Here is a 25,806-nt window from a genome sequence, read left to right as displayed (position 1 = left end):
AAGCCTTTTAGTAAAACTTATTTCCTCCGTTATACTGGGCACAAGCTCGTTACAGGAAATTGGAAAATAAGGGAAAATCAAAAGAAGAAAACCAAGGTTGTGGGTCTATTTTGGAGTATTTTCTTTGTCTTTTTTTTTGTGTGTGTGGCTGTGCCGTACGTCTTGCAGGATCTTAGTTCCCCAACCAGGGATTGAAGCCAGGCCTTGGCAGTGAGAGCGCAGAGTCCTAACCACCGGACTGCCAGGGAGTTCCTTTCTTTGTCTTTTCTAAGAAAAAAAAAAAATTATAGAAAACTTCAAATAAATACAAAAGCAGAACAAATAGCGTAAGGAACCTCTTTGTACTCTTTACCCAAGTTCAACAATTGTCAACTCCCGGCTAATCTTGTTTCCTTTTTACACTTACTCACGACAGCCTATCTACCTTAGATTATTTTAAAGTAAACCCGGACATCAATTCATAATTTGAATGGGTAGGTAATACTCTGTCCATCATGTGGCTGTGCTGTGATTTACTTAACCAGAGCCCAGTTGTCAGATAGGTATCAGGTGCTCCCAAGCTTTTCCCTGATATAAATAACACTGTAATGAACACTTTGAGTATAGGATTTTTGTTAAGAATCATTTCCAGGTGTTGAATTACTTGATTAGATGACATCACCTTTTTATTTATGGCTTTGTAACATTTTTAAAAAAATATTTATTTATTTGGCCGTGTCGGGTCTTATTTGCGGCACGCGGGATCTTCGTTGCGGCGCGCAGGCTTAGTTGCCCCACGGCACGTGGGATTTTAGTTCCCCAAACAGTGATCCAACGTGTGTCCCCTGCCTTGGAAGGCGGATTCTTAACCACTGGACCACCAGGGAAGTCCCCAAGTCTTTGTAACATTTTAAATGTTATAAATTTTAAACCATGGTAGATATTTTTATTTCAAACTCAGACATTAGGAACTGGATCGGGAAGGTGTGGGAATCAAGACATTGGTCACCACTTCAGGAGGGATGCAGGCGTGTAAAAGCAAACCGCCCTTCCCACTGATCACCAGCCCAAGGTCAGGGATTGTTTCCTCCTCTGGCTCTTCCCCCGCCCTCCGTAGAAGTGTTTCCTGGAATCCTCACCAATGTTTCCTCCGGCAGATATTTGTGGTCAACAACCAGGAGGAGCTTGAGAGATTGAACACCCAACATGCCATTGCCTTCCGCAGAGACCAGAGGTCTCTGTACTTCAAGGACAGCCTTGGCTGGCTCCCCATCCAGGTACGGGGCGCTCAGCACACACCCCATCAGCAGAGGGACGCACCTCCAAAGGAAGGCGAGGCCTGGCGCAGAGCTTTCCATGGAAGTCTGAGTGCCCTCCCTCAGCCCGCCTCTGAGAGCTCGCCATGCCCTGGCTCCCCACGTGGAGCTCTGCTCTGGGCCAAGGCTCCAGACAGGCTCCCAGCCCTACACAGCCTTCCTGCCAACCACAGAGCTCTGGCTACAGGGGAGGCGTGCCCTTCCCCCACTGCCCTGCCCCCGCCCAGACCCTCTGTCCCCAGTGCCTGGCTACCTGTCCCACCTTACCAGTAACCGTGCGTGCTGTGTTTCTCTGGCCAGCTGACGCCTTTCTACCCTGTGGACTACCCCGTAGACCACCGCGGCTCCTGCGGGGACGGGGTCCTGCAGCCGGGGGAGGAGTGTGATGACGGGAACGGCGATGTGGGTGACGACTGCATCCGTGAGTGGCCCCAGCTTGAACCGCTGCCGGGTGGGGTCAGGCCAAGCCCTGGACACCAGCTGTGCTGGTTTGGGACAGTTCTAGAGCCAGAGCTGGGCTGCTGGGGGGACGACCCTCCCCACTCAGGCCAAACGTGAGCCCTCCCACCGTCCAAGCATGGCGATGGGGTTGCTGTCAAGGATCTTGGCCCCAGAGAAGCCACCGGGCCCTTCCTTTCTTTTGAATCCTACTTCTTGGCAAAACCCACGTTCTAATCCAAGTTCTTATCAAAAGATAAAGGTGATGCAGGGCTGAGAGGCAGACGGGAGGAGGCAAGCATCTGACTCAGGACTCACTTTTAGCAGACAGAGTCCTGATAGCAGAGCTCTGTTTGGGGGATTGGGTGGCTGGGCTACCTTCAGGCTTACGGATGCTACCAGGACAGGCAGGCAGCATAGGGCTGAAGCGTCGTTTTTCTTTCTTTTTTTTAAAAAAATCAAGTGACAAAAGCAGGAGGTGAGGTGGAAAGCATGAGCTTTAGATTCAGATAGAGTTTGGACGCAGGCTCTGGAAGCCACTGAGTCACCCTCAGGCTCAGAGAGGAGGCTGCACGGTGAGTGGGGTGATGGAGGGCCTCACTTTCCCCAACTGAAAAATGGGTATGACCGCACCGAATGCTCAAGCCTTTAGATTCTGTGAGATTCTGTGAGCTGACGTGTGCATGGATTGTCTGGGTGCCATGAAGGCTCGACATCCCTTCACTGCGTTATTTTTAAAGTCCTGCTATGAGAAGCCAGGGCTGGGGATGTGTAGGTGCAAAGGTGGGTTCCTCGCCAGCAAGGAGCTCAGAGGAGGAAGAGAGTGCGCAGGGGCAGGTGCAGGATGAAGTCTCTGGTTCTCTCCGTGTAGCTGCACTTCCCGCGACAGTTCCTGGGCGGTGATTCCTAGGATGCTGGCTCTGCCTGGAGTCCCCCTGCCCCTCGTGGAGATGACACAGCAGGAAGGAACTAATAGCTAGTCTCAAAGCCCTATAAAAATGAGGGTGGGTTCATACTCCTGGCCCCTCTCCTGGTGTGAGAACAGAGACCCCGTGGAGGACAGTCTGGCTCCCGAGGGACACAGGAAGCTCCCTGCAGACAGACAAGCGCCACCAAGGCTGTGACGTGCCTGTCTCCCTACCCTCACCTCACGGGAACCCCCCCGTGGTGGTCCTGCGACAGAAACAGTGTCCTCCCGTGGGATTGGGGTCTGAAGCTTTGTGGACATCCCTGCAGGAGGGTTCAGGCTCTGTGGGACGGGGGGGGGGGGCTCCTTCAGGCCACATGGTCCTGCCAGGCTGTCCCCCACCCCGCCCCCCTCTCAGGGCTTCACCTCCTGTGTCCCCTCAGGCTGTCGCCGGGCCTACTGTGGAGATGGTCACCGGCACAGGGGCGTGGAGGACTGTGACGGCTCTGACTTCGGCCACCTGACCTGTGAGACCTATCTCCCCGGGTAGGGACCACCTCGCGGGCTGTGACCACACCCCGGCCTCCCTCCCTCCTGCCTACTCCTCTTTCCTTCACAAATATTCCCGAATGCCTCTGTGTTCCTGGGGCTTTCTGGACTCTGAGGTATGGTGACATGGAACACATGCATGGTCCCTGCTCTCGCAGGGGGACAGTGCTAAACACAGAAACCCACATGCCACTCAGAGCAGTCGCCCGCCCCCAGCTCCGCCTGGGCCCGCAGCTCTGTCGCTCCCGTGACCACACTGGTCTCCTGGGAGTGGGCCTGCCTGGGAGGGGGGGCCGGTGGAGGGGGGAGGTGTCCGGGCATTTCAGAGAATCTAAGCATCTGTAACCTGAATTCTCTGGAACCACCGAGCAGGCCTGTGGGTACACATGAGATCCCACCAGCCTTAGTATCTAACTTTGGTGGCTCCAAAGTCCTCCCAGAAAACCCCAGGAATGGAGTCTTCCCTTCAAGCACCCCCTGCAGTTGTTTCTGAGACCCCTCAGTGGGTGTTCACGTGGCTCAGTATCCTGAGTGTCCTGGCCTCCACGAGGACATCTCCCAAGCCCGCTGAGGGCCTCTGCCCTGTGAGGCATGATCCCATGCCCAGAATGGGCTCTCCTGGGCTCTGTTCCCCCAGGGCTCACAGGACCAGAGTTGCGTAGCTTGTAGGGAAGGTAGGGAGGCCGCTCCTCTTCCAGTCCACATCCTGCTTCTCCCTTGGTCCCAGAGTGGATCCCTGGTTCCTCAGGAGTCCATCTGTCCAGCCGTTCCCTCCAGCCCCACTCCTCTGTAGGCTTGGACCCAGGACCCAAGGCCTGTCTCTCTCCTCCAAGGAGGTCGCCTCAATGCCCACCCCCAAACGCAGGGCAACAAATCAAACCGGGCTGGGGGAGCTCAGACCCCAAACTCCAAGCACTGTAGGCTGGGCCAGAACTCCACTGCATCTGTGTGTCTGTGTTCACTGCCCCTCCCTGAAGTAGGGAGGCGCCTGCCAGGCCCCTGCCAAAGAGTTGACGGAAGGACACCGCTGAGTATAGACAGTCGGACCTGGGGTACAGGGACACGTGGGGCCCAGGGCTTACCCCGCCGCTCTCTGTGGTTACTCTTTAGTCCCGAGAAGCCTCAGGGGATGCTTGCGAATGTGGGCGTGGTGTATCAATACAACACAGCCTCGGAATTAGCGCTTGGGCTTACAGACATGTAGGCTGTGCTCTCCAATGTGGTAGCCCCTGGCCACATGTAGCTATTTAAATAAAGTTAAATATCCGATTCTTCATTCACACTAACCTTATTTCAAGAGTTCAATAGCCACATATGGCCAGTGCGTGCCACAGAAATAGTGCAGTGTGGTCTACTGGACAGCGCTGGAGAAAGGGCCGATTCTCTCTGAGAGGCTGCGTTCAGAGCCAGGCTACCTACAAACCCCTTTCCCCCAGATCCCTCAGATGGACTCAAGGGGAGAAGCCCCAGAGGCCTGGACTCAGCTGCCCCAAGCCCCTCACCTTGGAGCCCCTCGCCCTTAGGAGGGTGGCAGTAGGGCAGCTCTCAGATGAGGTTTGACCAGAGTCGCGAGAGGAGGCCTTTGAGGACATGGCTGTGTCCTTGGGGCTCCTGCCCACTGCCCCGTGTCTGCCCCCCTCAGGTCGTACGGAGACCTGCGGTGCACCCCGTACTGCTACATCGACTCTACGCCCTGTCGCTACTTCACCTGAGGGCCGCTGGGAGGAGGCGGCTGCACCCACGGAACTGGCAGCAGCTTCTCCATCCTCGGCAGACTGACCTCGCCCTGTCCTGGTCCGGTTTCCACCACCTTCATGCAACAGAAACAAGGACAAACTCTTGCTGCTAAGATGTGCTTTTAACGCAGTCCGACTGGAAGAACCTAGGACCACTGCATCCTGTCTTAACCCCGAGTACCGGGCCTCCTCCACATGCCCATCGCGACCCTCCGGCCAGACCGACGGCCTGCGGGGCCCTCCCTTCCGAATATCGTGGACTTGGCTTTGCACTGTTAGGCACACAGACTGTTGGAGATTGCTCCCGTCCGCTGGGGGCATCTGGGGCGCAGGCCTCTCGTCTCCTCTGACCTCTGGAAACGTGGGCATTCTCACCTGGCAGCTGGCCGGGGCTCCCCGGGCCTGGGAACCACAGAGCAGGGAAGTGGGCCTGTTCTTTGGGGGTGGCCCCCAGATCTGGGCCCAACTAGGGAGCCCCCCACCCCGCAGCTAACCACAGCCCAGCGCGGCCTCGTGTGGATGCGGCTTCCCCAGGCAGAGCCCCAACTGTGAATAAGTACCGAGACCGCCGCCAAACCCTGGGGTGCTGGGGTGCTTACCGTGTAGACGAAAGCAGAGCAGTGGCCTTCTTTTCGACCTTTCCCGAAGGGGCTGCTCTCGGGGCCTCCCCATCCCTGGTACCACCCTGGCCTCCTGGCTCTGCGCACTTGGACCTCCGTCCTGTGAATGTCCCACGTGTCCATTTCTCCTTCAGGACATTGGCTAGCAGGCCGGCCACTGGTGTTTCCTGAGTCCTTTGGAAACTGCCGCCTGGTTTCCTGTCTGGGCCCCACGATTGAGTACATGCTCCGGGCAGAGACGGCATCTGTCCTGGGCGCCAGCTCCTGGCTGCCTGCTGACTCCCGTGAGCCCTGTGACCTCCCTCCCTGTCTTCGTGGTGCATAGTCTTGTCCTCGTGTGCGTGCGCCCGAGCCCCCGTTTCTACAGGACCGTTAGCCCTGCGTGTCTGTGAGCTGCCTTTCATCACCATATTTCCTGAGTGAGGCTTAGCTTTGTTTGGGAAAGACGCCTTCCCCACGGCAGACCTCAGGTGGGATTTGCCCATTTGCTACCAGATGGAGGGACACTCCCTGGGCCTGTGTACAAGGCCTGTGTCTTGGGCACTTGGCATTGTGCTGGTGGCCAGTCGTGGGCGAATCAGCCTCGGGGTGGGTGGACACATGGGTCAGTCTGGCTCCCTCCGCCTCTACTGCAAGTCCCGGGCTGATGTTCCATGGCCCACGTCTGTCCCATGTGAAGCCACCACCTTCATCGTGGCATCTCCGGATGGGAAATCAAGAAATAAAGGCGGTGTTCCTCCCTACTGTGGCTCTCTCTTCCCTGGGGGTTTGGGGCTGGTGTCCCAGAACTGCTGGATGGGATAAGGGCTCTGAAATCCAGTCTGCTTCCAGACTCGACAGAGGGTTCTAGAATGGAAAGCAGTCCTGCTCCCTCAGGGATGAGGGAGGAAACTGAGGTCCAAGGTCACCAAGCCGGGTCTTGCCCACCCCCAGCCTTGCTTTATGATCTTGCATAGGACAGAGCGGAAGTCCAGTACTGCCCTTGGACCTGGCCAAGAGTGGCCCAGTCCTGGGTCCCATTCCTTGGAGGGCACTACTCTGGCCTTCCTCTGGCCATGACCCTCCTCACGGGGCCACGGTGACACTTGCACACCCCATGCTGCAGGTCCCAGGAAACCCTAACTCTCCACCCGAGTGGTCCTGAGCCTGCTTCCGGGGCCACACAGCCCTCTCTCCGCGCCTGTCCTCCTGACTGTGGCTTGCATACACCTGTAAGCGTGAGGGGTGGCCAGGGACAAGCTGTTTTGCAGGGGTGGTAGATGGAGCTTGGAGACACAGGCCGCACATCCTGGCGTGAGACGGGCCAGGGGCAGGGAGGCCCGCTCTCCTGGTGCTGCCACAGAAAACTCTGAGGAATCTAAAAATTCCAGTCTTCATGAAAGTGTAAGCAGAACCTATTTAATGTGTAACAGTTTGTCAGTTTGATCCTAATGTGAATACTCAGACATTTCGTGTGGGAGCCACCATCTGTGCTCTTGTCCCTGGACCCTGCAGTATTAGAGGGGGGCCGCCTCCAGCTATTTCTAGGGAGTGTTCTGAAAGGCTCAGGAAATGAAAGGATTCAAGGTCACATGTGTTGAGAATATATATAGTAATAGTCATTCTCCCCCTTCAGCATTCTGAAATGAAAAGATGAAAGATCGGGGAAGGTGGACCCGTGCCTCCCCTGAAACATTAACTCCGCGGCGTAGGGAGCAGCTTTGCCAGGAGCACGGACACCTGTCAGCAGGCCAGGCAGCCACAGAAACACCTCCTGGGATCATCTGCTGGTGGGAGGCCCCTTACCCGTTCATACTTGGTTCATCACTTCCCACAGCCTCAGTTTCCTCACCTGAGAGACTTGAGACAGAGGTTGAATTTTCCAACTCTAACCGCTGGTGAGTGTGGATTCTGCCCTCCAGCTGTGACGGGGTACGTCCTTGGAGGGGTGATGGATTCCGTTGGCTACTCTCAAGCTGTCACGTGGCATGGCTGAGACTATGACAGGGCCTTCAGATATTGTCACCAAAGGAGGCAGTGGCAGTCCAGATGCTTTTGTTGGCAAGTAGCAGAAAATCCAACTTAAGTATGATATAAACCACAGGGTAGAATTTATTGGCTCATATAAGTTCCAGGAGTGGAGTGGCGATCAGGCAAGGTTCAATCAAGGCTTCCACTCCATTTCTCGGCTTGATCTAGCCTCTCAGCTATTTGCATCTTTCCTGTTAATTCAGTCCTTAGGGTGGTCACAAGCTGACTACTACAGTTTCAGGCTAACAGCTGGACCTTGTAACATCCACAGGAAGAGAGAACATCTATTCCAGTGGCTCTCAAGAAGTTTTTTTCCCCCCAGGAGTCCCCAGCAAATCTTGCCTTGAGCCTTGTTGGCATGTTTTGGGTCACATGCCCATTCGTGAACCGGTTCCTGTTGTCAGAACGCTGCCTGCTGATCAGATCACAGCTGGGTTCCTGAACCCAGGGTGGCAAAGGTTTTAAGATTGCCCTTAGCGCACCCCCTGGGGATTCGCCAGAAGCATACAGGCTGTGCGGGGAAGGGGTGGCTGCTGGACCGGATATACTGGGGAGCAGGAATGGGCAAATGTGACAAACTTGTAAGCTAAGTAAGGTCTCTGAAGGGAACTTGGTAACTGAGATATAGGAACCAGTGCCTGGGAAGATGGTAGGACAAAGTTTCTGAGCGTCTTGGGGCAGACACATGGGTCCATCCATCACCCTAATAGGTAGGGGTGTGGAGGGCACATATGGGTCAAATTGCTTAAGATTCTCCAAACCTCATTATAATCAGTGGGCCAGCTTACACCCCAGTGGCTGCTTTACTTGGGTTGTCTGCCCCAGCCCTCCTCTGTAGTGGAGTGAACCAATTTAAATTTTCAACGAAACGCAGACCTTCCATTTGTGTGGTAGCAATGGGCTCACACACAGCTCGAGGTCCCTGGCGATGCACCAGGGAGATTATTATACTAGAGCAGCCCAGTTACCACCATGGGCACAGAGGGTCCAGGGTGTGGGCTGGTCCCCCACCCGCATATTCATTCTGAACCATCCTGGGAGGGGTGCAAACCACACGAGAGTGATGAGTTAAGAATTCCCCAGCCCACCTCATCCAACCCGCCTGCCCAAGAAATAGAGGAAGAGGACTCACACTGCCCGTATCAGAGGGGCATTCTCTCTTGTGGCTCATTTGAGTTCCTTTCAGCCCCAGGCGGCGGACTTTTAGACAAGTCTCCGAGAAACCTCACCAAAGGAAGGAAGCAGCTATTTCCCCTGCCCTCTCTTCCCCCTGCCCCACTCCCTTCACAGGAAGGTAAAGGGGCCCACGTCACAGTGAACTTCTGCCCCCAGTAACTTCTTCAAAGGCAACGATGAATTGTCTTTGATGTTCCAACCCATACACAGAACCACACTCCATGGGTGCCCCACCCCAAGTCACCCTCATCCAACACCTACCTAGATGGGAAGTTCAAGGCAGTCATCGTGGTCATGGGTCATCACTTGAGACTCACCAAGGGTGCTGTGTCCTGGAGCAGTGGTTCTCAAGCTTTAGGGTTCATCAGAATGACCCGAAGGGCTTGTCATTCTGACTCAGCAGGTCTGGGGTGGGGCCTGAAAATCTGGGTTTCTAACAAGGTCTCAGGGGATGCTGATGCTGCTAGACCAGGGACCTAAGAGCCTGCCCTGGGGATATGTCTCATCTGAGAACAACTGCAGAAGACTAGGCAAAAAACACAGGGAAGACAGTTGGGGACTTCGGGTGGGTGGCTTTTTTATACTCGTCATTAAAGCCGGGGGGAGGTCCATGTCCCTTCCTCTTGAATCTAGGTGAGCTTTTGACCAATAGAACACTGCAGTGGTGATGCCTGTGCCTTCTGGGCTAGGTCATAAAAGGCCACGCAGCTTTTCAGAACACCTGTCCTAGGGGGAGGCAGCCAGCGCGTAAGATGGCCTCCCTGAGATGGCCTTGCTACAGAGGCCATGTATGGCCCCAAATGAGCCTGCTTCCAGCCACCCACCATGCGCCAGACATGTGAGTGAGGCCAGCTTGGACTCGCCACGCCTGCCCATCTGCTAACTGAGTGACTCAGTTGAAGCACAAGAAGCAGGATTGCCCAGCCAAGCTCTGTCCTAATTCTTAACCAAAAGATTCCATCAGATCAAATGGTGGTTGTTTTAAGCCACTAAGTTTCGGGGCAGTTTGTCGTTTAGCAATAGGTAACTAGAGTGGTGCTTTGGGTTGGAAAGGGTAGGTTAGCAAACTACACGCAGTGTACAGAGTGAAGTGTCCGCCTAGAGGAGCCATTGGCTTGGGCTTGGCGCCCTCTGCAGGAACCACGAACACAAAGCTGTCTTTCTTACCTCTTCCGGACTTTTATCCCTCTGGCCAGGAGAAAAGCCAGAGCCCTGAGGGGCCTTTAGTGATCATGCAGCCCAGGGTTCTCAACCAAGGTGGAGACATGGGGTCCATGGAGGCAGCAGATTGATTGCAGTAACTGCCCCAATTCCCACACCTCCCGGGATCCAAAGAACTTTGCCACTCCTCACATCGACTGCTGGAGTGTATCTGCCCACCAGCCCCTTGATTCTGAACTTGGCCCTGTGACTCGCTTTGGCCAATGAGATGTCAGCAATTGCGACAGGGGCAGTCTCCTCTCATCTAGCTCCTCAGCTTCTGCTGTGACAACATGCCCAGGCCAGGCTGCTGAGGATGAGAGACATGGAGTCCACCTGAGCTGCCCTAGCTGTGAGGGCTGAGGTCATCCTAGACCAGCTAAACCTGTCAAATCCCAGGCACAGGAAGGAGCCCAGTCAAGACCAGAACTGTCCAGCCACGTCCAGCCTAAATTGCAGAATAAACGCTTATTATGTTAAGCTTCAAGCTTTGGGATGGTTTGTTACACACTGTTGTGGTGGCAATAGTTACCTGAGGATCAACAGTCCCTTAGGTGATGGACATGCACCACCGCTTCCCCACTGAGAGTCCTGGCTCAAGTCTCCCATTTCCACCGGAAGACAAGGGAGCCGGGTATAGGATAAGCAGCAGAGGATTCCTGGCCTAGTTCTCTGAACGCGTAATTGTCTTCAATCCAAATCTACTGAGCACCCAATAGGTAAAAGACGCCACAGAGAATTTAAAAGGAACATGGTCACTTCCCACGTAGGGATTTACAGCTATCCGGGCGCCAAGACCACAAGATAGGTGTGGGCGTCGCTGTATCCAAGGTGCGGAGGGCAAGCAGGAGGCAGGACCATTTCCAGACTGTGAGTGTTGACTGGGGGTCAGAGGTGTACACGTGTCCTTCTGTGCAGCGTGGCATTCCAGGTGGAAGGACTCTAGCGAGCTAAAATGACTAGGATACATGTCTAGGGATACCCCTGCATGGTTCCCAGACCCAAAGCTAAAAGCCTGCCTTTCCAGACCCAGTAAAAAGGCCTCAGGTGCCATGTGCCTTGCTAAAGCCACCCTTTAGTTTTGAACTTCACACCTTTTAAAACTGAAGTGTACATCCTAACGATCATAAACACCAAATTAAAAGGGAATCAATTTAGGTAATTAGGCTTAAGCACAAAGGATTCTTAAAAGAACCCTACATTTTTCACTGATTCCTAGATTGATTTCTAGTAAGAAAATAAAACCCACCAAGACATGAAGTGTATTGCTGACCTTCATTTTTTACTTAAATATAGTGATCTTTTAAGAGAATAAACCAAAAACACTTTACAGCAAATACTTTACATAAATATAAACGTGCATGTCTACCTCATAATCAAGCAAAATAAACTTTCAGGCACATGATTTTAATAATCATTAAAGAATGAGACAATGAACCCAAGACAAAGATAACAGGAGCAACAAAAAGACATTTTATAACGCTTCAATTGGTCTTGTCATCCAGCCTACTGGTTAAGGCCTGAGTTTCATGAATCCTACCTTCCTCGCCAAATGGAAATATTCAATTTGGCTGTACCCAATGTATATCCACATAACAGACGGTTACTCTCTCAAAATAATGTAATAAATACATCACACGCACACACACACCGCACCACACCCTACTTAACCAGCCTCTCAAATAGGGAAGTAATAAGGATTTTGGAATTTTCAAGTTTTCCCACCACTGAAGCACATACATATTAATACCACACATAGAAAAATATGACTCTGCTACAGAAATGAGTGGCATCATGAGAAACCTCTAGCTTGTTAAGTTTCCCCAAATCACATCTTTACTGTGGCTTGCTTGCCATGGCTCCTCAGGTGCTTTGGACTTAAGTCTTCACACCTCGCCGTTCGAACCACAGCGCGGCAGACATTACACAGAACAAAGAAAAGGCAATTTTAACAACTCAGTTAGAGACTTCAAAACCACGAAAATCAGCATGGATAGCTTCCAGCTGTCTCCAAACACCTGGAATGTTTCCTCTACGTCTGCCCTCTGTGCTCCACTGGCTGGTTCTCTGCTCCCTTCCCACCAGGCTGTGAGCATCTACAGGTCTGTTCCTGGGCATCCTCCAGGGAACAGAGATGACCACGACGGTGCCTGCTTTGAAGGAGTTCACACCAACCAGAGCTCGAGCAAGAGGAAGGTCCGTGTGTGCACACAGTACTCCAGCTGGTGAAACCAACAGAGGAGGAGTCCATGAAGGGGGCACCCACAGAGACCCCTGAGTGGGGCTGGGGGAGGGGAGAGTGACAAGGCACGGAGGCAGGAAGAACAAGTCCAGTTTGGCTGGCAGGAGGGCACTCGTGAGAAGTAGTTTACGAGGCCAGATTCTTCATTTCCAAAAAGAAAAGATTCCTTACTCTGCTGGGTAAAGCTGGAGGGCTTGGGGAGGGAACCTCCAAAAGCTTTTGTGCAGAGAACAAAACGGGAGCTGTGCTAGCAGATGTTACCCCTGTGCAGGGCCGGGCAGGATGGATGACGGGGAGAGGGTCTGAGCTCAGCGAGCCTAACTCACCAAGCCCACTGCCACCTGCAAGCACTTCCTATAGAAACAAACATCTTGACCCGACAGGCCCCAAACCGCAGTTTTGTCTACATATATCAAGACTCTGGGAGGGAAAAAAAAAGAAAGAGAGAGGCTTAAAAAGATATTTATAGTTCAAGTTCCTGGAACCTGCCCCAGCGAGCAAGTTAAGAGCAGTGAAACAATTCTCACATCCAGTAGCAATTCAAGTCCCCCAACCATGACCTTTTGGCTTCCCTGAGCTTTCATTACCAAGGAATTAAAATGTAATGATCAATTCAATATAAGTAAGTTCCTACATGCCATGAAATCCACTGAAGTCTCCTAACAGGCTGAGAACCCAGCACAGGGCACTGGCGTGGACCCCTGAGTGGCACCTGGCAGAGTGGCGTGAGCGTGCTGCCAGGCCCCCTTCTCCAGCTCACTGGAGTCACTGTGTGGGTCTAAAAGGTGACACTGCAAGGCTCAACTCTAAGCCCCCACCATGGATCATCTAATTTCTTTCTAGGTCCAGACTGCTTCCCTCCACTAGCTGGGGAGGGAGAGGCCACCTGGAGGAAGAAAAATCACTCTTAATGTTCTTTATACCACTGAACCAAAGGAGACAGAAATTTCTCAGGACACAGTCATTCAAATTACAGAAATGGGCTACTCCATACTAATTATGGGCCGACTTATCACACATTTGCTGCATACAGAACATTTACTAGTCACCAGTTTCCTGCAACAACAGATTCATCTGGAAACTGCACAGTGCAGACGGCAACCTGTGACTTTCTTCTAGCTGCATATAATAAATACAAATCAGTCTGGGAGTCAGGCACAAACAGTGGTACAAAAGCATGAACAGAAAAACCTTATCAAAACATGTGCTCGTTTCACACTGCACGACTCCTATCCAGATTCTGGTCTGGAAACCGGCTGCCAGCTCATTTGCTCAAAGAGGCTTCTTCACCTCACCTCTCTACCATTCCTAGTGCCCCACTGAAACCTACTGAAAGAAACACACTCATTATGGATCCACATGGAACTAAAAGCCTCAATTTAATCGAGTCACATGCATCAGCACAGTGGCTGCTGGTTTAATCTGCTCCCCTAGCCTCATGTACTTAGGGACTGTTTGGATCTAAACTGGAGCTAGAAGTAGCCAACACTTCTTCCTTTTGGAATCCAATAAAAGCTCCAATGCACAACTGTTAAGTCCCATGTGTACTTAACTAGAATCTCTGGTTCTAGTAAGTGAGATTCAGGGGTGGGAGCAGTGGGAAAAGCCCGGACTGGGGGCAACACACTAGCCCTAAACCAGCACTGTGCAGAGGAGGGGCTGAGCCAGCAGAGCTCTGAGGTCCCCCCAGCTGACCCTCTCGGACTCCATCCTGAAGTCCGTTTCTACACAGGCTTCTCAGGCTGGGTCAGACAGAACTTCCTCACCACTTTGTGTCAATAATTGAAAGTGGTTTAAACATGCATCTATGCTGCAGTTTGAGGTTTCCCTCCCTGCCCACCCCTCAAAGACTGTGTTTCATTTCACTGGTGCAGACCATTTGGCCAAGCTGGTGGCTGCTGAGGTTTACAACTGCATCACTGGCTAGGTGAAGAAATGGCCTTTGAGTAACCTAAACCAGGGCACATTTGTCTGTTTTTCGTTAACAGTGTTAACCAAATAAGAGATATAATTCTGTTAGTTCTGCTATAGATCTACTTAAAACTTTGAAACGTGACATTGTTCAAAAATTACACAAGAAAATCACCCATCACCGCTATGTTAAAGACATGCACATCTGAGCGCTCCAGAGCCTCCAACTCCTCCTACAGTCACTGATCCCCACGTTTTCCTCTCGGTGTGGACTCCACGCTAAAGCAGCCCAGTCTCGCAGCAGATCTGTGCACAAAAAGTTGATTTCAAAAGATCCGGCTCTAGTCATCACTGTCACTGCCAGACTCACTCAACTGCAAGTCATTTCCTATAAAGAGAAAACAAAATCAAACCCAAAGTACCCAATTTAAAAATGACTTCCCCACGGTTCTTTGGTTGACTGCCTGGGCTCTCACACTACAGTAAAACCAGGCCAGTTCCATTTAATTAGGGAGGAAAACCGATTTGGCTCAGTGACAGAACTGGTGCAGTCAACGTTTTAAAGGAATTGCTATTTTTGGTATCTGCAAAGCACAGCAATACTGCTCTCTGGGATAAAACAGGGGAGGGATAGGCTAGACATACGTGTATCAATAAATGACAAAAAATATTTCTAAATGACTCACTGTCTAGTAGAATTGTTCATATTAAGTTGCTTTATAAAAGTGAAAATAATACCAAGTTGGGCTTCCTGTTAAGGAAGCTGAATACTATTTATACTGTGCATACCACTCATATACTAATCCAGTACCCCCCGACCCCTCTGGCCAGAATCTTCACATTACCTTATACCACAAATCTCAACTAATGAGCTCTATAAAGCCTCAAAGTTTTGTCTAGTGTGTGACATTTAGGTTTTAGGAGTGAAGAATGTAAGTTTTCCCATCTAATATGATAAGAATAACAGGACCCCAGTTGATACCACTTGGAAAAGAAGAAAAGTGAACTCCTGTATTTCTGGATTACTAATCTCTAGGCCACCTCTCCTCAAAGTTTGTTCTGAGAACCCTGGGGTCCCTGAGACCCTTTCAGAAGGATTCGACCTGAAGGCCTCTCTTTTCTAACTACATATCTATGTGATGCCACATTTTCTTCATATACTTCAACCTAAACAACTTACGGCAACAGATTGAATGCAGAAGCAGATGTAAGAATCCAGCTTTGTACTAAGCCAGATGTTAAAGAGATTGGCAAACTTTTAAAGCAATGTTACTCTTCATATTAAATGTTTTTTTTATTTCGAAAATTTATTTTTCATAAAAATGTTATTTTTCTTAACAGGTAATGGTTTACTGTTGTTCTTTTAGACGAATTACTATTTTAAGTATTTCTCAGTTTTAATTTCTAATATGGTAAATATTGATAGATATAAGCTACACACACAAAAGCTCTCCGGGGTCCTCAAAAGTTTTACGACACAAAGAAGTCTGAGACCAAAAAAGGTGACATCTGCTGCTCTAGACGTGGGGAAGGCGATGCGATCAACACCAGGTGACAACCTCCAATCAGCAGAGCTAAGCGCCATCACTTACAAAGGTGACATGCACATAAACAGGTCAGTGTAATGGAGCTGAAATCTCAGTTCTGAAATTTCTTATGCAATCAATTTGACCCAGGTTCAAACTGATCCATTTGTTTTTTTGTGGGGGGAGAAGATATAATACACATTACCATTCAGAAAAACAATATTATCATTACTCTGTATGTTTTCACATTTGGGTTTACCAAATTTGCGCTATTTACTGTGATTTTAGGGCTTATAAATTGGTTCCAGTTGACAATCCTGGTTTAAATAACTCCAGTACTTTACTGTATATGAGGTATGCAAAGATTAAGGTCTTGCCATGGAAGAGCTGCGGGCCAGGAGGACTTGGAGCTATGAAGAGCTAACAGAAGTTTAAGGCGCTGGTAGGTAGGTAAGAAGCACTGAGCCATTTTTGGCTCTTTTATTCTAAGGAATAGTTTAGCACTGACTGGGCAAAATGAAGATGCTGAGTTACAGCCACAGTAGCTGTCTGGTCGTTCTCCACTGTGAATTCCAAACTCACAGTGTGAAACTTACTCTCCCAAGCCAACTGAGCAGAGCATCAAGTATACCCTGCTATCCAGAAGCTGGGCCTGTGTTAACAGGATAGCAGGTAACAGCCTTAACTGACGTCACAAAAGTGTTGAACTCATTCAGATAGTAGAGCAAGGCCCAGCACAGTGGTTCTCCACTGGCACTGATTCCAACGCCACAGGGGCACTTGGCAATGCCGGGAGACATTCTGGGTTGACACACTGGAGGAAAGCAGGAGGTGCTCCGGCACCTAAGTGGGTAGAGGCCAGGGATGCTCTTTACCGCCCTACAAGGCTGGGGCCGGGCCTCACCTCAGGGGTTTACATGACATCTACAGTGTGGGACTGAGAGTGACCTCTGCCCGGCCCACAGGAGCAGGGTTACCTAGGCTAGCTTCCCCGCCACTGCCTCCTGACCTTCCAGCCTCCTCACAGAAGTCAGACCGGAAGAGAACATCCAACTCCAGGAGTCGGGAGAGAGGAGGGCGCAGAGAACCTGCACTCTCCCCACCTCCAAGACAAAGACATTTGTTTTTGTTCTCCCCTGCTTTGCTTTACCACCAACTGCACTCAAAGCCACCAGACGCTATAATGTCCCTTCCTTCCCTCCTGCGAAGGCTAGCTGGTCGCCAAACACCTTCTAAGGGCACAGGTTCCCAACTCTGTGGGCTGTGGCATACCGCACTCTGATGGCACTGGGCTCTCAGGACTCTATAAAACCTGGAGGTGGGGGACTGGGTGGGGGCAGGCGGCACCCCTAAAGCCTGGTATATGCAAAAGTACAGAGCTCTGCGGCTCACGTTTCAACACTTTCCAGAATTCACAAAACCTAATTTGTGCCAATAAGGAAAAGAAAAGAGATGGAACAGTTTTGTGCTTTTTCTTTTTTTACTGTTTGGTAACTTACTCTTTTCTGCTTCAAATTGCCTTTGTCAGGACCCTTTCTTATGCCTTAAGTACCGTCAGGTTTATAGACTCTGGTGTAAGATGAACAGAAGTTCCAGCTCTGGCCTGACATTCCCTCTCCCCACCCCAAGCCCCCGCCTCGGCCCAGAAGCGGGAGTGTGCACTTACTGAGGGTGCACATGAGCTGGTTGCTTCCTTGCGGCCGGCCGGTTCCGTTGGCGACGGCCGGCCTGCTGTTGTAGGGCTGCTGGTGTGACGGCTGCGGAGGGGACACGGGGCCGCTGTCCTCGCCTCCACTGCTGGAGCTGTCGTCATCGCTTCCTGACGAGCTCTCGGAGTCTGAGGAGCTGCTTGCACTGCTGCTGCTCATCTGTTCGATGATGTCCACCTCGGCCCTCAGCTCTGGAATAAATGACGGGACGGGGGTCAGCGCCTCTGTAAACAGTAAGCCTCTGTAAACAGTAAGCTGGCAAAACCAAGAGCAACGAGGAATAACTGAAAATGAACTTCTGCTTCTTGAGTCCTTAAAAACAAACAAAATGACTCAAAGCAAAACCAACAAACAAAAACATCTAACACACCTCCAGAGAGACAATGGAAACATTTAATTCACCCAAAATAACCAAAAAGCAGACTGCTCCAGGATAATGATTCTTCTGAGAAATGAATTAAGTCTATTTTGCCTTTATCTACTTTTAAAAAAAAGAATTATGAATTATGGGATTAAACACCAAATAAGAGAAGAGCAACATTCTGCTCATGGGCTCAAAAATACCTGACCAGGAACTGGAAGGTCTGAGCTCTTGCTCTGGATCCACCTCTGACCAGCAGGGAGACCCAGGTGGAAGGCAATGAATTTTCCAAGATGCTCCGGAAAAAGGAAGGGCCACAGCAGACAGCCTCTGGGGGCCTTTCCAGCGTTCACGTTCCACAGGTAAACAAGGCTCGCAGGAGGAGCCGTGGTGGCTGAAGAAAGATGGCGGGACGACGCCCCTCCTCTGTGCTATACACATTTGACTTACAGCATGCCTTCAGGTACCGCAATGTTAATAAATGTAAAGCAGAGAAGGAAACACATGTTCTACCTGACCATTTTAATGTGAGTGAGTACATTAACGATTCACCATAGGCTACAGCAAGGAAGATGCCAGATTTTCCTGTCCAAACCTACCATGAGGCCTTAAATGACTATGGTTCCTTTAAGCATAACTGGCAACAACAACCTGTCATGGTCCAATTCCTATTCGACTAAAGTGAAAACTTCCATAGACAGCATTCCAATATCCATGAGGAAAAAAAAAAAAAAATCCAGAGGCTTAAGAACTGTGTACCACGCAGAGAGTGATCTCGTTTGTGAAAAGACAGTATTTCCACAGGGTGGAAAAGGCAAACTTCCCAAGGGCAACTTTTTATCTTTTCCTGTTTACTACTGTTATGGGTTTAACTTTGTTTCACAGAACTTCACAAATATGAAATATAACACTTACTTTCATAACTTTCTAAGTGTCTGGACAACTAAAACCATCCACTGTGTGGGGGAGAGAGCCAAGGTGAGTGCCTCTGTCTTGGTTTTACCTTGGAGAGCCCAACCAGACCTCTAAGTCCTTCTAGGCCAGCGTCCCCAGTGTCCCAGGCGCTATCATATTTACGCACTTTTGTTAATACAAAGCAGTGGTCATGGAACTTAACCTAGACACTATACTAACATTGGCACACTTGGTTTTTACCCCCAGTACCTTGTAATTCTCTTCTTTCAAAGCCTTAAAAGGTGTGCCGTATGGACCTTTAGATGGCAGGCAGGCTTGTTTAAGCCTCAGGCCTCTAAGCAGAAAGCTGCAAAGACAGCCACAGCTCAGGTCACTGTCCCGGACTCTCCCTTGTCAAACGAGCCAAGTGGTAAACCTCGCCTCCACGGCCCGCCCCACCCCGCCCGCCATCACCTGTGGAACGGCGGGCCCTGCGGAAACTGTTACGATGGCGGAGAATGCCCACGCCGCCGTGTACGTGGTCTCGTGATCTCCACAAAAACATCAATACCCTCCTCCAAGTTGCTACCATGGCTCCAGAAAATGCTCTCTACCTCTTTTGATATCATCCAGCTGAGGTTCAGGTGAGGGGTTATCCTTCAAGGGAGAGGTTTTGGGTCCAACCGGAGGCTTTGTTGGAGCTCTGAATGGCACAGGTGGCGGAGGCGGTGGTGGCTGTGATGGCTGTGGGGGACGTGCAGGCTGCTGTTCCATTCGGGCTTGGATTCTACTGCTCCCCTCAGCTCTGAAATGAGATACGGACTTTAAACTGGAGGGGCAAGAACAGTGGTTCTCAGGTTTGCCTCGTTTACCAAGCACCTGGAAGTCTCTGCAGAAGCCCAGGCTCTTTACAGACAGCTTCAAAATACTGATATTTGTTAATTTTATCACACAAACTACTCATTCTACTGCATTCCAGCTCTGCATCGTGCACCAGAGACACAGAGATGAATAAAACAGACTCGCTGCCCTCACGGAGCTCACATTTTATATCAAGCAGCAGGTAAGACACAGAGGTGGGATATAGTGCAATTACGAGAACCCATTTTAATAACGGAAAATGTAACTATTCACCTTGTGTGCAGTATAAAATTACAATTACACGTGAGTTATTAAACTAGCTCTTGAAATACTGGCCTGTTAGCAATTTTTTCCATTACCTATTTACTGCTTGCTCATTTTGTCACAGGCCAGCTCTTGCTGGCAGGTAGGCAGAGCACTCCACCCCAGACCAAGGAAATGCTACCTATTAACAATTTCTTTTGCATTTTTCAAACTTTGGTGTCCACACAGATCACCTGGGGATCTTGCTAAAGTGCAGATTCTGACTTAGTATGTCCTGAAATCCTGCACTTCTAACAAACACCTAAGTGATAAAATACTGCTAGTCCCAGATGACACTGAGTAGTAAGTCAAACTCCCACAATCATCAGCTCTCACAGGCCTAAGAGCAGCACCTGGCTGGTGGAGGTAATCAACACAAACACACTGTGAGTCACAATCTCACTGATCCTCAGTCTCGTCTCGCGCGCGCGTGTGTGTGTTTGAGAGAGAGTGAGTGAGTGAAAGGGTAACAACACTACCTTTTCAAAAGTTATTTGTAAAGATTAGATAATGCACGTAAAACATCTAGCACAGTGCCTGGCACGTGGTAATAAATAAATAAAGTACCCTCAATAAATGGTAGGTACTTTTACTTTTTGTGGAATGAGTAAAGAAAAATGGCTTGAGGAAGCATAAGCAAAAAAACATTAAATACTCTCTTTAAAATAATTGACAATAATTATTGTATCACGATATAAATAGAACCACTGGGTTACTTCTATTTACAGAATGAAACTTGACTTTAAAATAAAATCTAATTGGCTTCACATGACACGTGTAATGTCTGTTGAATTAAAAATTAGAGAGCTCATTGTTCAAAAAAAATAGACAAAGCTTTACTTTGGTGTAATAATGACCTCAAATGTACCTTGTAAAAATTTAATGTTTTCACTCTAATAAAGTATATTATTATTATTATTTCTTTAATTTTTATTTATTTATTTTTTTGCTGTACGCGGGCCTCTCACTGTTGTGGCCTCTCCCATTGCAGAGCACAGGCTCCGGACGCACAGGCTCAGCGGCCATGGCTCATGAGCCCAGCCGCTCCGCGGCACGTGGGATCTTCCCGGACCGGGGCACAAACCCGTGTCCCCTGTATCGGCAGGCGGACTCTCAACCACTGCGCCACCAGGGAAGCCCAAGAATATATATTATTAAATTATTCTTTCATAACTTTAAGTCTGTAAATTTAAACCTTATCCCTTTGGTGGTACTATATCAACCATCATGAAATTAATAAAACTGATTTAATCATACAGTACACTCCTTTCCGCAATGTTTTCTATGTTTCAGGTCTTAAAAGCATTATCTCTCTTTATTGCCTTTGAGGAAAAAATATTTTATTGACTTATCTGAGAAGAGAGAGGTGAAGCTGCTGAGACTGCCAACAACACGAAGCACCCTTGTTCTCACATCCTTATAAAATAACTGAATAGATAATGTAAATCTACAGAAACGGCACATTGATCTGTATCTGCTTCTTAACATACCTTGTTTTCTTGACCTGGATGCTGCTGCTGAGCTTTTCCAGCACATATTCTCCAGTGTCGTGATTGATAATAAGCACACAGTCCTTCTGGTAAGGCCGTTTGTTCCCCTTGAACACAGTCATCGGTGGTGTGGATCCCTACACGCCACAAAAGTACAATTCAGACAATCAAACCAAACACACCAGTTATGCATATCAAAACTGAATTTACAGGTGGCTTTACCTCATCACATCTTTTATCAGAGCTACTCAAAAAGGAACAGAATGAACCGATTTGTATTTTAACTCCTGCTGGCTTCCCAAGCAAAAATAAAGAGGAAATAACAATACAGCAAGAATCTGTGACTGTGCAACTGGCTCTAAGTAATCAAGAAATAAATATAAAATTTTTAAATTACTGTACATATTTCCAGGGATTTGGGAAATGTTACAAATAATGGTAAAATGTGAACTGAGAAACATAAATTACGCATTACGTGTCTGACACTGAGAAGAGCTCTCACTATAAGTAGTAAAGCTAGGGAGTGACCTCCGTACTTCCTTGTAATAGGAGAGTCCAGGCTTCCCCCCATGCCAAGTAACCACAGAGCATTCTCCAACGGCAGCTCGTTATTCTGGCTGGTTCACAGTAAGTACATCATTCCATTCACCCGCTTAAGCCCTTGAATCACTACCCATCACTCTAAGGCCAAAGAAGAAAATCTTTAAACGAGCCACCTGGCCCTTCCACCTTGCCCGGCTCCACTCGCCGCAGGCTCTACAGGCTCCAGAGCAGAAGGAGCTGGCCTTCTCTCAGACCCAAGCTCTTTCTTGCAGGGATTTAACAGGGCTTCTGCCTGCAACATCCCACCCTCTCCTTCCCTTTTAATTATTCAACATTCAAATCTGCTCAAAGGTCACTTCCTCAGGGAAGCCTTCCCAGATTTTCCAAAATAAGTGCTACACTTTCTTATATTTATTTAAACTCGCTAAGGGCAAGAAACGTGCTTGTTTTGTTCAAGACTGTATTCTCAGTACCTAGTAGTAAGCCAGCATCCAGTAGGTGGTCATTAATATTTGCCAAATATAGCGTTTAATCCTCTGTATGGAATCAGAAAACTGCTTGGCTGCTTGACTCCTTATTCATACAGTAAAAATTAAGAGTTGGAAGAGACCTTAGGGACCATTGATGTAACCTCTTCATTTTACATTTGGGAAACTAAGGTCCACAGGGAGATGATGTAACTTGCCAAAGGCAACAAGTAATGAGATAGCAGTTTGAACTAGCAGACAATAAGTTTTCCCCAGCACAAAGCTTCCCAGGTCTCCCTGTCCAGAGCCTTTTCATTCTATCACTGGTTACCGAGAACTGATGTTCCAGGACAGGGCTGGGACATGCACTGACCCATGGTCATTAAGAGTATTCTGTCTGATCCTTTGGGCTTTGTGATCAGAGCGCCGCCTCGGGCAAGGCTTCTCCATTCAGCTTTTAACCGGGTTCCTCAGCCCTAAATGGGCTGAAGGCTCTACACCTCTGGTTTCTGGCTGAAACCACCAGCCTGCACATCACCCCTTGCCAGACTCACGACCCGTGTCGACCCTGCTCCTGCCCTCTGCACTCCTAAGCTGCTGCTTTACATCCGTAGGGCACCTGGGCCTTTCTCTCTGTAGCTGCTGGGGGGAAGCTACGTGTGTCTAAGGGAGGGGCCAGGTGTCCACACAGGAACCTTGTCTACTTTGGGACAAATGGGGGAAAAGGGAGCTTGGGGAAAATGACAAAGAATTATTTTTACTCAAGTACCTGGGAAGCATGAATTCTACCCTGCCCTACCCCCAAAATTCCTTTTTCCCTTATACTGGCACTTCAGAAATCTAGATATATTTAAATAGGAGGAAAATCAAATTGCAATAACATAGAATATGAGGATTCACTGTGATTCCACATTAAAAAAAACAACAGTGGGATAAAACCTACAGGGATATGCGGCAGCGTAATTGTGACTTCATCTCCTTTGCCGACCTGAAGCTCTCCTTCACAGGAAGTGTCTATAGATGCCGGCTTAAAGTCATCTAAAGTGAAAGGAGAAAAGCATTTATCCACCAGGTTACTTTTGCTAAGGGTTTGCAGGGCATTCCCATGTAAGAACTGAAATTTTTTATAACTCAAATAAATGGAAAATACACAGCATTTAGAATTTTTCAGAAAGCTATTTCATTGTGGACAGCTTCTCATATACAACAGCAGACAGAATAATACCATGAGCTGTGTGTACCATCGCTCAGCTTCAATAATTACCAGCTCTGGGACAATCTTGTCTCATCTATACCTCCACATACTTTTCTTCTCATTCCCAGTGGATTATTTTGAAGAAAAAAGGCTAGAATTTACACAACATTTTATTAAGCAAAGATATCCCCTTCTGCCAAGTGACAGATGAAAAATTAATGTTTTATTATCCACAATGAGGTGTTTTACTAGGGTTATTATAAGGATCAAAAGGAACAGAGCATATTTTTAAAATCCTGTGACTGTAAAACCCAATATGAAAGGCCATAGCTCAATATAAGCTGATTTCATTTTGATAGGAACTGGCAAAGTTAGGATCTGCCACACTCCAGTTCCATAGCTTTAACAAGGATTACTCCTGTAGATGTTTGGAGCAGAAGGCTGAACTGTATTTCCAAAGGTTAATCCTGCCCATGTTTCTGAATTGCAGTTAGAGCACAGCATGAACAGCCACCTTACTCCCTTATAACACAAACCTGCCTCAAACGGCAGGCCAGGTGCTTCTGTGAAGTGTCTTATTTACATTCCACATTGCCCTTCACTCTGCTAAAACATCAAATCAGTAAACTGCTCAGGAAATGATGCTCTTATCATATTCCCAATACCCTTCCTCTGAAAGGGCTGACCTGTTGTCAGTAGGAAGAAGAGTAATGGCCTGGCAAGTGACCACAGGAAAATAGAACTGCATTATCTAACACACCCTCTTCCAAGGTGTTGAGTCACGTGTAGGAGGAGCTCCTCTGACAAAAACAAGTCTTAACCAGCATTGGGGCTACCAGGAAGGGAAACCAGGAGCCTGTGAATCACAGCGGTATGCTCAGTCAGCCAATTCTTCACCCAGGACACAGAGTGGAAGGGCCCTCTCTCAATAGGGTCTGTAATCATGGAGAAAAAGGAGGTCCAGCATAATGACTATCTCCACATTCCTTAGGCCTGCTCGCTCCTGCTTCCAAACATAGATCAAGCGCTAACTTATTCCTGGCTCTTAAATCCTAATTTTATTCTTCACCCACAAGGGACTTGGTCCCGAGGAAAAGTTGGGGTAGTCCAGGTGACCTCAAAAGACATCAAAATCACACGAAAAGCTAGCATGGAGACATTGAGGAGGGAGACTGATGAGGCACAGAGAGGATGTGGATTCTGGGGCTGCAAAGGGGATGAAGCACTGCGTCAGGGAGGGCAGAACCAAAACGGACGAGGGAAGAAAAGTGAGGAAAACAGGGAAGAAGAGAATGGAATAGGAGGGAGTGGACGCGGATCCCGAGAAAACAACAAGCGTTTCCTTGAAGCGTGGAGACCCCCAGTGGGGTCACGGCGGAAAAGCGGCTACAGAGAAGAGCTGGAGCCTGATGTGGTGTCGCAGCCTTTCAGAAATAAGAGGGGGAGCGTCAGTGCGCGGGAGGGCTGGACGCGGCAGGAAAAGGGGCCAATGGTCTTCGGAATAAGAGTTCGGTACCACGAGGCAGAGGAATAGTGTGGGAACGTAGTAAAGTTCTGGTTTGGGAGTGAGCTGGGAAAACCCCGAGGTTCCGGCGGATCCGGGCTGAGAGGAAGGGAGTTGACGCTGGCAGGGCTCCCTGGACACCGGACGGGCTAAGGGCGGCCGGGAGCGACAGTGGGGGCGCGGACTCACAGCGGATGGTGTGGAAAGAGGTCCGCGGCCGCTTCTCGAAGCTCTCCCCGAGCCGCAGGCAGTGCTCCTCGCGGTCCAGCAGCGGGTTGGCCGTCCCGTTCATGGCCCCCCCGGACCTCGCGCCCGCACCGGTGCCCTCCTGGCGCGCCCGCGGCCCGAGCTGCCGGTACCGGTGTCCGGGGCAGCCGCGCTCCCGGGACAGCGCTCCGGGTCGCGCGGGTAACAGAGCCGGAACCCAACCGTGGCCGGAAGCAAATCCTGGCCTCCGCGTCCGGAAGGTGGGCGACTCTGAGGAAGCGGGGCCCCGGAACTTCCGGCGCCGAGGAGGGACTTCTGGGTCCGGAGCGGAAATGGCTGGGGCAGTGTCAGGGTAGAAGGACTCCGTCTGAGAAGCCCGATTCGAGGTCTTCAGGGGCGGTTTGTCCATTCGAAGGGTCATTCCGCTGTGGCTCCCAAATTTTGCTTCCGAGGCTGGCCTGGCTGAGGGCTCAGCGCGCCCGGCCCCACCCTCCAGGTGAACCTAGGAACTGATGACGGGGCCCCAGCGCGCGAGGGACTAGGTTCACGCCGTCCTCTCAGGCCCTCGCGGCCGGGCGGCCTGGGTGTTCCCGAGTATCCTGGGCACCCCACGCCACGCGTCTCTGAGTCTCTTCCTCCCCTTCGCGTGCCGACGGTGACGC

The 25,806-nt window shown here is 49.8% G+C and overlaps 2 protein-coding genes across 2 annotated transcripts in view; one reads left to right on the top strand and one right to left on the bottom strand.

Annotated features, from left to right (window-relative positions):
* The window catches only part of COLQ (collagen like tail subunit of asymmetric acetylcholinesterase), a gene marked incomplete at both ends in the record, with an annotated part of 64,172 nt that extends 59,271 nt beyond the window's left edge, over positions 1 to 4,901 (top strand). Inside the window, 4 exons of the mRNA XM_082840100.1 lie at positions 1,137 to 1,256; positions 1,596 to 1,716; positions 3,084 to 3,186; positions 4,832 to 4,901. Coding sequence (XP_082696226.1) covers positions 1,137 to 1,256; positions 1,596 to 1,716; positions 3,084 to 3,186; positions 4,832 to 4,901 — 414 coding nt within the window. The remainder of the gene's footprint in view (positions 1 to 1,136; positions 1,257 to 1,595; positions 1,717 to 3,083; positions 3,187 to 4,831) is intronic.
* Positions 4,902 to 14,019: 9,118 nt separating this feature from the next.
* On the bottom strand, positions 14,020 to 25,388 carry EAF1 (ELL associated factor 1). The gene is made up of 6 exons (XM_082839138.1): positions 25,127 to 25,388; positions 23,182 to 23,276; positions 21,229 to 21,365; positions 19,189 to 19,379; positions 17,277 to 17,510; positions 14,020 to 14,472 (listed from the first exon to the last, which is right to left on the bottom strand). The coding sequence occupies exons 1-6, from the start codon at positions 25,227 to 25,229 to the stop codon at positions 14,426 to 14,428; spliced, it is 807 nt and encodes a 268-aa protein (XP_082695264.1). The 5' UTR covers positions 25,230 to 25,388; the 3' UTR covers positions 14,020 to 14,425.
* Between the last annotated feature and the right edge of the window lie 418 nt (positions 25,389 to 25,806).

The sequence above is a fragment of the Leucopleurus acutus genome (assembly GCF_964270905.1).
Source record: "Leucopleurus acutus genome assembly, chromosome: 5".
Lineage (NCBI taxonomy): Eukaryota > Metazoa > Chordata > Mammalia > Artiodactyla > Delphinidae > Leucopleurus > Leucopleurus acutus.
The sequence above is the reverse complement of the archived record's forward strand: the minus strand, read 5'-3'. Positions and strand labels throughout refer to the sequence as shown.

Coding starts and splice junctions, on each gene's coding strand:
- EAF1 (XM_082839138.1), bottom strand. CDS start 25,229: ATGAACGGGACGGCCAACCCGCTGCTGGACCGCGAGGAGCACTGCCTG. Junction 23,277..25,126: donor CTCTTTCCACACCATCCGCT/GTGAGTCCGCGC, acceptor CTTTCACTTTAG/ATGACTTTAAGCCGGCATCT. Junction 17,511..19,188: donor GCTGGATGATATCAAAAGAG/GTAGAGAGCATT, acceptor CATTTATTCCAG/AGCTGAGGGCCGAGGTGGAC.